General features: G+C 51.7%; 2 protein-coding genes across 3 annotated transcripts in view; one reads left to right on the top strand and one right to left on the bottom strand.

Annotated features, from left to right (window-relative positions):
• The first annotated feature begins 4,208 nt into the window (after window positions 1-4,208).
• MESD (mesoderm development LRP chaperone) lies at window positions 4,209-10,064 on the top strand. The gene is made up of 3 exons (XM_054589018.1): window positions 4,209-4,431; window positions 7,570-7,802; window positions 8,955-10,064. Exons 1-3 carry the CDS (start codon window positions 4,228-4,230, stop codon window positions 9,211-9,213), a joined length of 696 nt encoding a protein of 231 aa, XP_054444993.1. The 5' UTR covers window positions 4,209-4,227; the 3' UTR covers window positions 9,214-10,064.
• Window positions 10,065-15,129: 5,065 nt separating this feature from the next.
• CEMIP (cell migration inducing hyaluronidase 1) overlaps window positions 15,130-16,057 on the bottom strand; it is a 102,426-nt gene continuing 101,498 nt past the window's right edge. For both annotated transcript variants that reach the window (XM_054588415.1, XM_054588407.1), the window contains one exon: window positions 15,130-15,524. In XM_054588415.1, the coding sequence (XP_054444390.1) occupies window positions 15,397-15,524 (128 nt within the window). In that variant the 3' untranslated portion in view covers window positions 15,130-15,396. The remainder of the gene's footprint in view (window positions 15,525-16,057) is intronic.

The following is a 16,057-nucleotide window of genomic DNA, read 5'->3' as shown; positions in this document are numbered from 1 at the left end:
TTCTGTACCCAGTGAACAATAACTCCTTCCCTTCTCCCCCCAGCCCTGGAAACTACCATTCTACTTTCTGTGCCTATAAATTTGACTACTCCAGGTACCTTATATAAGTGGAATCATAGTTTGTGTCCTTTTGTGTCTGGCTTATTTGACTTTAAGTGATGTCTTCAAGGTTCATTGATATTGTAGCATGTGCCACGATTTCCTTCCTTTTTAGGACTGAGTAACATTCCACTGTATGTCTAGGCATGCTGGGTTTTGATACCAACTTTCCCATTGCACTCCAGACTCAACAGACTAACAACCAAGCTGTGTCTGGTCTACAGTGCCACCTGGTGGTCAGTTGGGACATTCTCTGCCCTACTGTACCCTTTTGGAGCAATGTCCTTCCGTTTTGTTTTTGTGCTCATAGATGAGCCAATTCAGTCGCAGGCATTCTTTCTTACGCACGCCCTTTATCATTTTGCTTTCAACATAGCCTTCTAAAGGATAGGAATTTATATCTGGAAAATTTACATTTCCCCTCCCTTTTCCCTGATGTACTCATCTGCATAGGTGATGAATGAGAGTCTGACATTCATGGGGCCATGATTCATTAGGGAGCAGGGTCACTGTGTGACAGGTCACTCCTTACCCGGCATGTCCTCTTGCTCTCTGGTGTGTTGTGTTCCCATGCAGTAGGAACACGTGGGCAGGATCTCATCCATCAGTCCCATATCCTCCCCATCTCTGTGCCCTAATCACCCCTCCCCTCTGTGCTGTCTCTCTGTTCACCTGAAGCTTAGTGTGTGAGGGAGGCCTGCCTGCAGGACCAGCTATACCATGGCAGGCACCCTGAGTGTTCAGGTGCCCAAATCTGGAAAATCTAGAATCCAATCTGCTTTATTATAGAGTACTGCATGGAGATGAAGCTCGCTTTCACAAGAAAATTCTTTACCACATTTCCTTATTGGTTAATGAACTTTGGATGTATTTTTCATTTTGAAGAATGCTGTAAGGGAGAAAATTTTAAAGGCAATTGCAATATTAGAGATAATTAAAATTAAGTATTATTCTGAGAGTTTCAGTTGAAATTACTTTTTTCTTTTGTCTTGGTGAAGATAACTGTATCAACCAATATTTTGAGGGCATCAATATATTTATGTGCCTCTCCCCCTTACAAAATACAACTGATTTGAAATACCACTACTTAAGGTTTCCTCTTATTTAAAATAGGGATGTTATTATGATAACCCTTCAGGTTTTGATCTCCTGTAATCTCTGTATTGTTTATCTCTGCTAGTCTGCAAGCTCTTTAGGGCAGGGACCTTGTTATATTAACCTTTCCATCTGTGTCTCACCTGGTTCTTGGTAGAGAGTAGACCCTTACTAAATAAATTCTCAAAGAGTTGAACTAAATCAAGTTCCAAATGCCAAAATAGTAAAAATGCAATCAATCCAGATGTTTTCACATCAGTGGGCTATAAAATGAATTTCTTCTTTACAAGAAAATCGGTAGCCCTGGAATTTTTTATACAATCCCAACAATTTCTATAAAACACTAAATGACTTTTTTTTTCTCTATAACTAGATACTGTGGACCAGGATTCCCAGCACTTCTGCACCTTCACTTGGCAGCTGGCAAAATGAATGAACAGGGGGACCCCTCCCAGCAGAGCACATGATCGAGCACAGCTGTGCATGTTTTTTAGCATGACTGCACCAGGACAGGGCTCTGAGCCACTGGGTGGAGCAATACGCCCTGGGGAGAAAGCTTATGACATTTCCCCTATGACTTTGAAAAAGAAAAGAAAAGAAAAACCGTATTTTTCTCATGAGTTGTTCCTGCTCAATGTCACAAGAAAATGTCATAGTGTGTGTACATATAGATGCATGCATGAGTATGTACAATATCAGCTCCCACTGCAGGGAGAGAATTTAAACTGCAGTGGTCCTACTTGAAGGTGAGACATGCATTGTTAGCTAGTTACCTTGTCAACACCCACTACCTCTGTTCCCTTGATAACAGAATCCCAATTTTATTTGGGGTGACAATGTATCCAGCTAGAAGACAGATTCCCAGCCTACCTTGGAGAGCTAGGTTCTAGCCAATGAGATGTAAATAGAAACGTGTGGAATGTCCAAGCAGGCTGCTTAACTGAAGCTGACTCCATAGAAAGGTATGTTCCTTTTGGCCTGCCTTCCCCCTTCTTCCAGATGAAAGTCAGCTTGATGGCTGGAACTCCAACAGCTGTTTTGGAACTTGTGGTGACCTTGAGGATGGAGTAGGATGACAGACTGGGTGCCAGCTGACCGAAGAGCCACAGTAGCAGCTCTAGATGCTTAGTGTCCAACTGCTTCTGTGAAAGAAAAATCAAGCAATAACAAAGACCTCTTTCTTGTCTAAAACATTTTTTTAATTGAGTTTTCTGTTATATACAAACTATTATTAATCCTGTCCAAGCAAGGTGGCTAGTTTGCTAGAGCTGCCGTAACAAAGTACCGCAGACTGGGTTGCTTACGCAGCAAAAATTCATTTTCTCACTGTTCTGGAGGATAGAAGTTCCAGATCAAGGTATGGGCAGGGCTGGTTTCTTCTCAGACCTTTCTGCTTGGCTCGTAGAAGAGGGCTGTGTTCCCCCTGTGTCTTCACGCTCCCCGCCCCGAACACATGATGACAATGGCTACATTTTCTCTTTTTATAAAGACACCTGTCATATTGGAGTAGGGTCCACCCTAACGAAATCATTTTAACTTACTTACCTCTTTAAAGACCTTCTCTCCAAATGCACTCACATTCCGAGGTACTGGGGGTTAGGGCTTTGACATAGGAAATTTGGAGGGGTACAATGCAGACCATAGCACAGGCACAAATAAAGGGGTTTATCGTGGCTTTTTTTTTTTTGTTATAATAGAAAAATTGGTAATAACCTGCCCGTCAGTAGTGTAGTACGGAAATAAACCCTTGGTATAGTAATGTTAAACCACATATTAATTCTGTACCTCAGTCCAAAGAATAAAAATGCTCATCATGTCATATTGTTAAGTGGGGAACAGCGAAGGACCTAATATGCTTACCAATTCGTACAGGGCGCTGCCAAAAATCCGTATAAACGCACCGAAACCATCCCTAGAGCCACGGTGATGCGCGGACATGTGTAGAAAAGTGTACCCGGTACGTGACAAACTGACCCCCCGGTGGGTGCGGGGTGCGACTGCGGACTGAGGGGTCGAGGAGCAGGGTCCGAACCCCGCGGGACACGCGCCGCCGCGACCCTGGGTGACTCATGTCTTCCTTCCAGAATTAAAAACGTACGAGAAATCAGCAGACCTTCCCTGTAACACTCGGGACTTCAAAGCACCTCTGGCAAAGCCTCTTGTTCAGAAACTAAAATCGAATGATTCAGCCTTGAAAAGGATGAGTCAGAGCCTACCGACTGCGTGAACATCAGAAGAAAGACTGACGATAATTTTTTTTTTAATAAAAAGTAATGTTTTCTTAAAAAAGCTTTTTCGACTTCAAGAGATGACAGGAGTATCTGGAAGATGACAGATGAAATCCTCTGAAAGTAATTTTTTTTTTAATGCTTTTTCGAGTCTGACAGGAATATCTGAAAGCTGGTGGAACTGAATCCTCTAAAAGTCATTTTTTTAAAGCGTTTTCGAGAGTCGGAGAGCTGACAGGAACACTGGAGCTGAGGGGACTGAATCCCCTCGACTGAGCCGCGAAGCGGGGGCGCGATGTCAAGTCGCTCAAAAGTTTTCAAAAACTCCACACGCATCGCAGGGGGCCCGCGGGAAGCGCCGGACTCCGCGAACCGGGCTTTCCTGGAGCTGAGAAAGCGCCAACTCACCTCAGAGGCGAGACCCTGAGGCCTCGTGAGGCGCTGAGGAGCGTTCCCGGAGGCCCTGGGGGAGCTTTTGGCCCCGGCCCTCGCGCTGGGGAGAAAAACGTCGTCCCTCTGGCGGAAAAGGAGCGGGAGCGCAGGCTGGATCCGCCCCTCCGCTCCGGGAGCCTCAGCAGGACCAGGGGAGGAGCCCAGGGGCGGGACAAAATGGCGGAGGGGCGGTGCTTCCAGAGCGGACGGGGCGGGGCCTGGCAGGCCGGCGCGCTCCCGGGGGTGGAGCCGCGAGGGGGCGTGGCCGGAGGCGGGCACAGGACCGGGTCCCGGAAAAGGGAGTCGGGGGCGGGGCGGGGCGGGGCGAGGCGGGCGGCTCGCGCGGGCGCAGTGTAGCCGCGGAGCGGCGAAGATGGCGGCCTCCAGCTGGGTCCGTGCGGCAGTGGTCCTGCTATGCGCCTGTGACCTGCTGCTGCTGCTACCGCCCGGGGCCCGCGCGGGCGATGGCCCGGCCGGTAAGCCCGGCGAGGCTGCCCCCCCTCCCCCGAAGAAGAAGAAGAAGGATATTCGCGATTACAATGATGCGGACATGGCTCGTCTCCTGGAGCAGTGGGAGGTCCGCGGCGCGCTCACACCCTCGGGCTTTGCTCTGTCTTGGGCCCCGCTCCCCCTGACCTCTCACCCCCTCCGGGTCACTGCTTTCCAACCCCCTAACCTCCTTTCTGCTTGTGTCCCGAGTCCTTACTGATCGCCTCGAGCCACCGCTGACCCTCCGTGCCACCCCTGATCCCCTACTGTCCGTCGCCCCGGACCCAGGCCTCCATCCCAGTGCCCTCGTCCACCTTTTCTGGGGGCCTCTCCAATCAAGGGTCAGCCTCTCGCTTGGAGCTTTAATTTACTCCCAGTGCTCTGGTCGCCGCCCCTGCTTAGCTCCCCTGAGCCCTGCAAACGGCAGGGAGAGCTTTTCATTGTATATCTGAAGAACGGGGTGAGTGCGTAGTGAGGGCTATGGACAGGATTACTTTTCAAGAGGGTCAGTTCAGGTTTAAGACTTGTCTCGTCTTCCAAATCAGTATGATTTCAAACTTCCCATTTGAGTACATTGCCCTAAAGAGTTTTTGTAGTTTCAGGGGGTGCTTTATTTTGGGGGTGGCCGCCCTGGTAATCGAAGACTGGTGCCTCTCATGGAACTCACATATTTTCATTTAAAGAAGCAATTACTTTTGGTGACAGTAAGCTTTCTGAATGCCCTGGAGTGTGTAATTACAGGGAATTTGTAATAAGCTTTTTATTTAAAGTTAACTAGCCAAAAACGCGTAGCTGCCTTTTTGCCTTCCAAAGGTGGTTGTGTTGTCCTGGTCGCCCTAGAGATAGAAACTAGGGTTCTACTCATTGTGTCCACCTTGGGCAAGTCAGGTCTCTCTAGGTCCAGGTGCCTTATCTCCAAGATGAAATTCTTTCCGGTACCGATGTTTCATTATTTTGTGGTTCTCTCTTTGAGTGTTCGATACTGATTTTCAGACATGACTTTAAAATGCCATCTGCTAGCAGAAGGCAGGCTGTGTTTTCGTGTTACTCTGCAGCTGATAGATTGGGGTACAGTGGAGGGTGTGAAGACTGCTAACGAATCGAGAACCTAATGCAACACTTCCTTCCCCATTTACCATCTTCCTTGCAATCTTCCCATCTCTTTTTGGACTCCAGAAAGTGGAGCTTTTGATTTGCCAAAGTGAGAACCCTGTCTCATGAGGAAATCCTACCCTGGAAATACTCAGAGGCTGAGCTAGACTGAACAGGTGCTGCCGAGATGAACAGGGGATCCAACCAGCGGTAACAGTAGATAACAATGAAAATAACCATAACAAAAAGTAGGAATTGCTGAGTGCTATAAAAAGAAAGACAGTGCTGTGGGAATATCAAAGGGTTTCAGGGCGGAAATGGCCGTTTTAGATAGGTAAGGGCAGTGTGGGGGAAGGGCCTTCCTCGCTGAGCAGCAGGAGCAGAAGACGAGACACGGAATAACGGGGCAGAACTCTGCAAACATGAGGAGCCTGGGCTCAAACCACTGAGCTTGGGAGTTTGGACTCATAGAAAACCTCTGTACTTTCATTTCCTCACCTACAAAATAGAGGTGTTCACATTATCTACCTAGGTAGTTCTGAGGACCAACAGAGAAAACATGGAAGGAGCCAAGAAGACTGCACCTCTAATCATTAGCTACGATGACACAAAAATCTGTCACTCTACAAGTTACTTTGGTTGGCTGGAGTAGACTGTCTGAAGCAAAGTAGTGAGAAGTAAAGTGTTGGGAACCAGGTCACACTAGGCCTTGAAAGCTGTGGGGTTTGGACTTTAGAAGGAGATATGTAGTCCCTGGTGAGTTAGAAAAGTTTGAAAACTTGTATTACCCAAATATTGCAAAACTGGAATGTTTGAATATAGTTATTCATAGTTTCATCCCAAAACATGTTTTCTCTGAAGACCCCTTCTGGATACAGGCAGTTTTTATAGCAGAAAGCATAGCATCGGTGAATTTTCTGCTGTTTGTTTTTTCTGTAAGGTTTTGGAATATGCATTGGAGTGGATATGTCAGCTTTGTAAGGTCTTTGAATAGTGGAATATCATGGTTGGGGCTAAACTTGAGGAAAATTAATTGGTTGGTAAAGTTTAGGATGGATGGGCAGGAAGAGAATATGAAGGCAGAGACACCTTAATAGTTAATATTTATTTATGGAGCGTTCATGAGCTATCAGAACGATGGTAAGCACAGTATGTCATTTATCCTCTGACTGCGTTGGTGAGGGAGGTACTTATCCCTGTCTTCTAGGTGATGACATCGAGGCCCAGAGAGGTAAAGTCACTTGCCCAAGATGGCACAGCAAGTTAATTGACTTTCCATTTCCGTCAGTTTAAAAACCACCTTTCACCCATTTTACTACACAGCCATACACGTTGGTGAACAGGTGCAGGTGGAAGGTAACGAGAGGACCTGGATCAAGCTAGAGGCTGCAGGAGTGGGGCAAAGGGAGAGATGTGCGATAACTATGCTCATAATAGGACTTGGCAGTTGTGGTTGGTTGTGTGCCCACAAGGTGACAGACAGCATAATATAGTGAAAGGACAGAGGTCTGTGACCCCAGCTTCCCCCCTTGGTAACTGTGATCCCCATTTTCCTGTCCACAGAGCTAGATAACGTGCCACTTTGCCGGCTACATGCAGACGGAATGAAATGGCGTTTGCCAATGCTACAAACGTCAGCACCCTTCCCCAGTATCAGTGAGTTTTCCCCTGTGGGAGAGCGTATCCATCTCCATGGGTGCGTTTTCGTAGGAAAGAGTACTTCCTCCCCTGGCAGAGATCCTGGAGCCCACTCCCTAGTCTTTTCCTGCTAGTCCTGTGATTGCGTATAACATTTTTAAGATTTGTGACATGTCAGCAGTTGTTCTTCCTCGTGCAGTATTTCACTGTACTACCACGCGAGAATGTGGCCATTTTACAATCTATGTCGTGTCGAGGAGATTCTTTGGGAGTGGCGGGGCTTTCTGTGATGGGCAGCCTGGAGTGACAGGCAGCAAGTGCTGCCTGAGACTCAGACTTGGCTTGAAAGTCCAGTCGTGGAGGAAAGGCGCTGGGGCTTCCTTTTTCTGTGACGACACAGGCCGCAGACCCGCACCCGAGCCCTGGGCAGGTGTTCCTGCCTCTGCCAGGTGCAACACACAGTTCTGATGTTTGAGGCTTTTCTCCGTCCTGACAGAAAGATGACGACATCGAAGAAGGGGACCTTCCGGAGCACAAAAGGCCTTCAGCACCTGTGGACTTCTCGAAGATAGACCCCGGCAAGCCGGAGAGCATATTGAAGTTGACGAAGAAAGGGAAGACTCTCATGATGTTTGTCACCGTATCGGGAAACCCCACGGAGAAGGAGACGGAGGAAATCACCAGCCTCTGGCAGGGCAGCCTTTTCAACGCCAACTACGACGTCCAGAGGTAAAGCACCTACCGCCTCGCTGAGGACAGCGTAGGCTGTGCTGGGCTCTGTATCTAGCAGGATGGTCTTTGAAGAATGTTCCTTATTGGTCAAAGCCAGTAAGTTGTTTTGTTTTGCTTTGTTTAGTAACTTATTTGATCGTAAAGCTGTATTTATCTTTGTATCTTTAACTTTTATTTTACCTGAGTAAAAAGTTGTCTAACTTAGCATGTTTGCAGGCCAAATTAGTTACAGTTTAACAGTGCTCTTCCTTCAGAAGTATCTGCTTATGGGAGAATGCTTTTCTGTGTAGCTGTGGGACCAGACTGTTAACAGATAACTAATATAAGGTAGAGGGGTCTGTTTTTCGCAGTTCAGTACGATCCTAAGATACAGCTTTAAGGAATTTCTTTTTTTCCTTCCTCAATAATAGCTCTAAAATTTAGGGTCTTCACATGTATTAGTTTAGGGAATATAAAAGTAATAAAAAGAAATGAAGGAATGCTGAGAGAGTGTCGAGGACGGCAGAGGGCTTTCATTAGCTTTCTAGACACTTAGGGGAATAAATCAGCTACCACCGATCCAGGGACAGCCCCTCGGGAACAGAAACGCTGTGCCCATTGGCGACGCTAGTGGTGCACCCAGACCCCGTCCTTTTCCCCTTTGCTCCTTGCGACCTGTGGAGTGTTGCATGTGGACATACTTGGGCTGCTTGCTGTTAACTTCCAGGGTTGGGATTTCTGTCCAGTAGCTCTGTGTCTTCTCAGGACCCCGTGGAAACCAGTGGTTTTCAGCCTTCATCGGCAAAGACTTGTTAAAAGAAACCGTAGCTGGGCAACCTCAGAATGTAACACAGGCTCAGACGGCAGCCTGCTCCCTGCCTCCCCAGCCGCGGCCTCAGGAGCTCGTCCTCATTCTGTCCCTTGACGGGCACCCCTACGCTGCGCGAGACCCAGGGTCTGCTTCTGTTCTGATCTCAGGGGTTAACTAGTTTGGTCAGCTAGGGTTTTCAGACAAATTTCAGAAGCTACAGGGCCTTGGCAAGTCCAATTTTTCGTTCTGTATCCCTGCAGAATTTGAGAGGGATTGTTTGTCCTGGGTAAGGGCCGCAGAAACTCTGACCCATTAGCTCTTTACTGGCGTGTGCTGACTGGTTGCATCTCCCTGTCAAGGTTCATTGTGGGCTCGGACCGCGCTATCTTCATGCTGCGTGACGGGAGCTACGCCTGGGAGATCAAGGACTTTTTGGTTGGTCAGGACAGGTGTGCTGACGTCACTCTGGAAGGACAGGTGTATCCTGGCAAAGGAGGAGGAGGCAAAGAGAAAAACAAAACAAAGCAAGAGAAGGGCAAGAAGAAGAAGGAGGGAGAGCCGAAATCCCGGGCTTCGAAGGAAGACAACCGAGCTGGGAATAAACGAGAAGACTTGTAACGGGGCAGCCGCGGCCGCTGGGAGAGCATGCAGGACGGCTCAGCCGGGGCTCGTGGGGCGGGGCAGGCGTGGGAAGCCGCACACCGGACAGAATTCTAGTTTCCTGTAGAGGGGGTCTGCCGAGTGACCAGTGTGTGGTCAGAGTAAGAACTACTGTCAAAAAGGTGTCAAGTAAGGAGACAGGTTTTGCATTAACATTGGACACTGCCAAATTCAGGTTTACTATAAAATCACTTTACATGGAAACCTGACTGTTGCTTTTTCCCATTTAAATTTGGAGGCGTAACACTGCTGTGTCAGCCCCCCCCCCGACACCTGCTCTGACGTGCGTTCTGGGGTGTCCACCTGTGGGGTGTCCATGTGCTTTACTTCCTATTGACTAAAAAGGTACCAAGTTCTAATCAGACAGATGTTAAGACTTCATTTAATTGAATCAGGCTCCACAAGCTGTAAAAAAAATACCATTTTCATTACTGTGAAGGTAAAACATGCCGTGGGAGCCCTGCACAGAGCTCAGGTGTTTAAATACGCAACCTGGACACCAGGGTGGGCAAACCCCACATCTGCAAAAAGTGCAGAGAACAGGAAATAATGTAACTCGGAGCTCCTAAGCGTTTCCTTTGAATTTCTTGGATTCAAGTCAAGTGCTAGGTGGTCTGTGAAGTTCAGGGATCCCACTCTGTGTCCTTATTTAGGAAAGTAATGCTGGGGTCGAGGCTCTGTGTTTCATTTGAGGCAGCAGTTTTACAGGATGCAGACTGGGAATCAGCGGTGTCCTTTGCAGAGTGTGGCAGGAGGCTCGATAACCTCGTTCCTTTTTGTAAACATGTTTCTTTGATAAAGTGCCTAAATTTGCGGTGCTGCTTTATGGTACTCCCGTGATGCCCTGCCTGCTGTTCATGCTGGAGCCTGCTCTGGGTGAGAGTTAAGAGGATTTATATTCAGGCGTCATTTTTAAGAAGTAAAATTGTTTGTAAAAATTGTCCACTGTGATTTTAACAAGAGAACACACGTACAGGGTTAGAAAATGCCATTGTTAAAGGAGCGCCCCCAGGGCACCGTCTGCCTAAGCACTGCCACTGTTGCCCAGCGGGCGCTGCTGGTACTGTTTCCGAAAGCCGTGTCTGTACAGCGTGGGGGCGGGCGGGGGGCTGTTTGCCTTCCAGCGTCTTGTTTCCCACTCAGTGCTGGGCTCTGGGGGCGCACCTGCCCTGCTGTTGCCCCAGCCTCCAGGCCACTGCAGGGGAGAGCTAACCCAGCTCAGTTCCTTGAGCCACTTCAGGAAGGGGTAGGTGGCTTTTGTTTCTCCTACAGTTTGAACCCAGAGGACGTGTGGCTGGAGCAGCTGCAGCCGCCTCGCCCGCCCAGAGCCCCTGTCAGAGTGGGCCCAGGACAGGCGGGGGTGGGGGGCGGGCGCTGGGGACAGCCGGGGTCCACGCCAGCGCTCTGCAACCTTTCTCGTCTCACGGCATGTGAACGAATCACTACAATTCTGTGGCACACCAAAAAATATATGCAGGTTTTGCTGATCTGACCCCCCAAAAAGTGTAACTTTGATTCATTCACACCAGACAGCTGTTGTTGTGTTGGCTGTTGTCACTTTTTTTATTAGACAATTTAAGGGAAAAGAGATCAGTGCTCCTGACTAAATGGAGTCGGGCTACTGCATGTTTTAAAAATTCTGTGGCACACCGCGTGAAAGTCACTGCTCTGCGCCCCGGAACCCAGCGGTGCCCACGAGCGCCGGGGGTCCTCGGGTTCCCTCGGGGCCGCGTCGGGCTCCTGCTGGCAAGGCCATGACGGTCTAGTGTAGAGCCACCCTCCTGACTGGGTCCTTGTTTTCATGGATCAGGAGGGAAGCACATGTCCCTTGTGTTTGCACTTCGTCTTCCCGGGTCAGAATGTCACCTCTGTCTCATGCAGCCACCTCCGCCAGCAGTTACTGAGTGTTAGGTGCTCAGCGCTGAGGTGCCAGGGACGGTGCAGGTGTAGCCCCTGCCATTGTGAAACAATGATTTGGCGGGGAAGACGAATGTTACCACATGTAAATTCAAACGGGAACCGTAGGAAAGTTCGTGGTGCCAAGACGTGGCTGGAGGAGGGAGAAAGCAGGATGTTCAGAGAGATCTCCCTCAGACAGGAGGAGGGAAGGAGTGCTCCACGCAGAGGTTCTGCGGTGAGACGCAGCGGAGGGGGGATGGCAGGAAGGCCCGCGAGGAGGACCGGGCTGGAGAGGAGTCCGCGTACAGAGAGGACCAGGCAGCCCCACCCGTCCCAGCCCCGGCTGTGTGGGTCCCCAGCCTCCAGCCTTCACGGTGCCCCGGTGTGCAGGCTCAGGAGCGAGAAATGGCGTACTTCAGGGAGGTGGGGGGAACATATGCACAGACACGAACTTATTTTTAATTTCGCACGTTGGTTTTCACGTCTGTTCATCTGACACATTTGCATAGCATCTTGGGACTACACGCGGAGAAAGGAAAACTCCAACAAGCATCTCCCTCATCCTCACGCCCTCGGGTCTGACGGTCATGCTGACGCCTTGGGTTCTGGTCTCCTTGACACTGGTCAACCTCTACCAGCCCAGCACGGATGAAGCTTGAGCCACGGAAAGGGAGTCCGCGAACTTCCTCCTGCCTTCCCACTGTCCGGCAGTGTGGCTGTGCGTGGATGTGATGCGTGACGAGGCCGCGCTTCACTGAGGGGTCTGACAGCAGCCTTCTCTTTCTATCTGCTTTTTCTATCAGTTTATCTGGGGATTTTTCCTCATTCCTAACATCAGACATTTTACTACAGTCTTAGTGTTGACTGGCAGGAATCATTTTTTTATATCTTAGAACATTCTCAATTGTGGATTTGCTCCTTTTTTCATCATTTTGGAAACATTCCATTAAGTTATTTTTTGGTTTTGTGTTGGTCTTTGGGGCACCAGTATTTTAGTTCTGTAATGAGTTTTATTTTTAAAAACTTCATTGTCTTTGGCCTCACTGAGCTTTTTAGAGCTTGTACACGCCTCCTGTTATCCACCGCCTGAATCTGCACCTGCCCTGCTGGGGAGGAGACCAGGCTGAGGCGGGGGTGCCGGGGCAGGGACGGGCCCCAATCACAGAGCCAGTGAGCGCCCACCTCCTTCTCAAGACCCTGTCGAGTGAGGGGCAACTGTCTGTCCTCTCCACCTTTCAATACAGAAAACCAAGGCACAGCTCGGGAGGTGACTGGCCAAAACCCCCTAAAATGACCAGTGCGGTCTCCCCACACAGAGAGGACATTTGAAAATGGAGGCACGTGTCCACGAGGGGGCAGCAGAGACCGGCCCTGCCTCCGGCCTCGCCACACTGGCTGCTCCGACACCCACCCGTTGGGGAGAATTCTTCAGCTACTGTGTGCGTTAACAGATCGCCCGAGCTGTGCTTGCCAAGTATCTGTGAAAATAAGCAGGCGCCTCCTCCTCCGACCCCTTCTTCGATCTGTGTGTGCTGGCCCGCGTCGCCGTCCCAGCAGCCCGCAGCTGTAGGCACTGCCCTATCTTGCATGCAAGGACACAGGCTCAGAGGAGGGGAGGTTTTGCCCAAGGTCACCTTGCTATAGGATCTGGACTCAGCCGTTCCTGCCTGAAAGGAAGCCCGGTCAGGAGGCCACTGCTGCTTCCTAGCTGTGACCTCGGGCGAGGGGTTCAGCCCTTAGGAGCTTCTATTTATTCATGTAAAAAACCGAAAAACCACAACAGCAGTTCCCATAGAGCGCCTGCCTGTCCAGCGCTTCACAGGGACGCACGCGCTCAGCCCTCACGACGCCTGCAGTGGGGACTGCCATCAGGGCCCACGGGCTCAGGTGCGGTGCTTAACCCACACGCCCGAGACACACAGCTGTGAGGTCAGGGCTGGCCCGCATGACTTGAGGCTCACTGCTCACACGTCACCCTCGTGGGCTGCGGAGAGCCCACGGCGGGTGCGCACCCTGGAGCCCAGCAGAGGGTGAAGGGCACAGAGCGTCTTCTAATGCCACCTGCAAACCGCAGCGGGGCCGGCGCCTGCTCACCTCTGCCCTCTCCCACCTGCACTGGAATATTCTTGGAAGTGAAAGAGACAGACCCGTAGGGCGTTTCATCAACCTTGTTTTCTTAGACGCGAGGCCCACCTTAAAGGAAGACAGACAGACAGGGTGGCGTCCTTCGTGCGTTTACTGTGGCGCTGCGAGGTTTCCCACAGCAGAGCCACGGGCCCTGGCGCGCGAAGGCTCCGGGCCACTGTGGCCGTCAAAGGACTCCCCAGACAGGACACGCGAGGCAGTTCTTCATTTCTCTGACAAGGACTTCTCCAAGTGCATGTATAATAAATAAATAGAAAATATATCTTTGTTCATGGTGACGCCTACAAGAAATGTTTACATACAAACACACTATACAGCTAATTCCCGAAAAAGGACCAGCTATTTCGGCAACAGGAAAAAGACAAGCATTTCAGAGGTGTGTTGTTTCTTTTAAAAGCCTAACTCGTTTTGACGCTCACGCACAGGAAGAACAAGGCCAATTGTCTAAGCAGTGGAAATGCTGCTGCTACCGAGAACGCGCCTGGACATCAGCTCCTGGCGAACGGCTTAGGAAAGGTTCTACAGGGCATATGTACAACTCTGAGGATCCTCAAATAGACACTTTCTGAAACAAACTGAACCGCAGACAGTCAGCATTCCTGGCCCCCTGAAGTGAGCGCGTCCCAAGTGGTTCACAGTGTGAGACCCTTGCATGAAAAGTTTGAGAAACTCAACGTAGACCAGGAGAATATGAGGTCACTGTAACTCACCTCCCCCTCTCCACTACTCTGCCCGGAAGAGGCCCCTCCCGGGCCGGGGCCTGGGCGGCTGCCCTGGCATAAGAGGAGGAGTCCTGTTGTCCCCTCCTAGCAGCCAGCAGCCTGTGTGGTGGGAAGGCCGCTCTGGCAGTTGGCTCAACCTAAGGAATGGACTTGGTGACTGAGTCTCACCAGGTCTTGGGTGCAGCGGGGCCCTCCCTGCGGGAAAAGTGTGTGGCTGGGGAAGGACCTGGCGTGTCACGACAGCACAAACCACAGGTAGTTTTCCCTCTTCGAGGAGCTCTCTGCTCTTTCCCAGGGGACAGGGGAGACAGCAGGGTACTAGGCAGTAGCTGTAGGCCCTGGGGTGGACCCAACGGCTCCTCAGACCCCCGAGAGCAGCCAGGGCGGCACAGAGAGAAGGGCTCAGCGTGCGCAGTGCTGCGCGCCGGGCTGGCGGGCAGTTTGAGCGAGGGGAGGCTGCCTGCCGCTCCTGTGAGCCCCGCTGCCGCCTCCTCTAGGAAGCCTTCCTGGCTCACCCGAGCGGGTCGGGCCAGTCCCTCTCTGAACTGGCGCGCTCCCCATTTTACGTGCTCCGGCCTCTCTGCCTGGCTCCCAAGGGCGCCGGTGCCTGGCCGCCGGTGCTGAAAGACTGCGAGCCCCTGCCCCGGCACCGCCCTGCCGTCCTGCGCCGCTGGCTCCACCTGCGCCGGCTCCAGCGCCAGGGCTGCTCTCACCCGCTCCCGGGCTCCCGGCGCTGCCTGAGGCCCTGGGCTTCTGGGACCTCTGAATTGAAAGGATTTTTAAAAGTCCCCTTTTAAAAGTCTGATCTCAACCTGGGACTGGAATTTCCTGACCGGTAGGCCGCCCCCACCGAGAGGCAGGCCTCACCCCTTCCCCAAGGGCAGCCCTTTCGACCCCAGAGTTCTGCGAACGTCCCCGCTGCTGCTAATTATCCCGCGAAGGCTGGTTCAGGGTTAGGACAGAGGTTTCAGTGGGACCAGGGCTCTTTCCCACCCCCACCCCAGTGTGCATGCCGGGGAGCGCGGGGTCCGCGAGGGACCAGCGCCCAGTCCCGCTCCTGCCAGAGCGGACCTGCTGCCCGGGCGGCCCGGATCTCCCCTCACGGTCCCTACACCCCCACGGAAGAGGCCGGCGGGGAGGGAAGCACCCGGGAGACTGCAGGGAGGACAGGTCTCCAGCACCGTCCTGGGGCTGCGGGCAGACACGAGTCGGGGCAGATGGAGCTGCCAGGGGGCGCGTATCCTTCCCTGGGCCTCTACCCGGACCCACAGCCTTTCTGCACAGCGGCTGCGGGGACCAGCCACCCTACCCTGGCCTGCTGCCAAGAGTCCACCACCCCAGTCCACATGGGGTGGCCTCAGGGTGACAGCCGTCCTCACAGCCTCTTCTTCCTCACCACAGGGATGGGCACGACTTGGAAGATTTTGGCCTTGTGGTCCTCGGTGTTCAGGGTCACCCAGGTGGGCCGGAAGCTGCCTTTGAAGCCAACAAATGCCATTTTCTCTGAAAAGCAGAGAGGAGTCACATGAGTGGAAACCCCAAGAGAGAAGGGGTCCCCGCCACCTGGCCCCCGCACCCCCTCCCCAGCCGCACTACACAACATCCCCTGCGCCTAAGCACTGACAGCGCCTGACGACGTTTGTGCGGGGCACACGGTCTCCGCGGAGCCTCAGCCACCTGCACAGGTGGCCCCATGGCCACCAGCAGGTCCCTGCCCCTCTGTGCAGCCCAGTGACCCTTTGGGCGGTAGCTTTGATGGTTTTTGTAGTCGGGACAGCATGGCAGCCGAAAGTCCTGCCTCTGGATTAGGAAAATTAGCATCCAAGTTACTTAGCTGTCTAATTCTCAGCTTCCTCACCTTGTATGGAGGTGACGGTACCTGTCCCACAGGTGACTGAGAAAACAGGAGACAACTGTGAGACTGCTTAGCACGGTGCCAGGCTGACACGTGACAACTACAGTGGACACGCGCACCATCATCCGCACAGCTGCTCCCTCCCCTCCGCCTGCTAGGGGCCCTCTGACGAGGTCTGCTG

The sequence above is a fragment of the Pteronotus mesoamericanus genome, unplaced genomic scaffold, assembly GCF_021234165.1.
Source record: "Pteronotus mesoamericanus isolate MK-2021 breed Mesoamerican mustached bat unplaced genomic scaffold, CSHL_Meso_final contig_1242, whole genome shotgun sequence".
Classification (NCBI taxonomy): Eukaryota; Metazoa; Chordata; class Mammalia; order Chiroptera; family Mormoopidae; genus Pteronotus; species Pteronotus mesoamericanus.
Note: the sequence above shows the minus strand (reverse complement) of the source record. Positions and strands in the feature narration are given on the sequence as shown.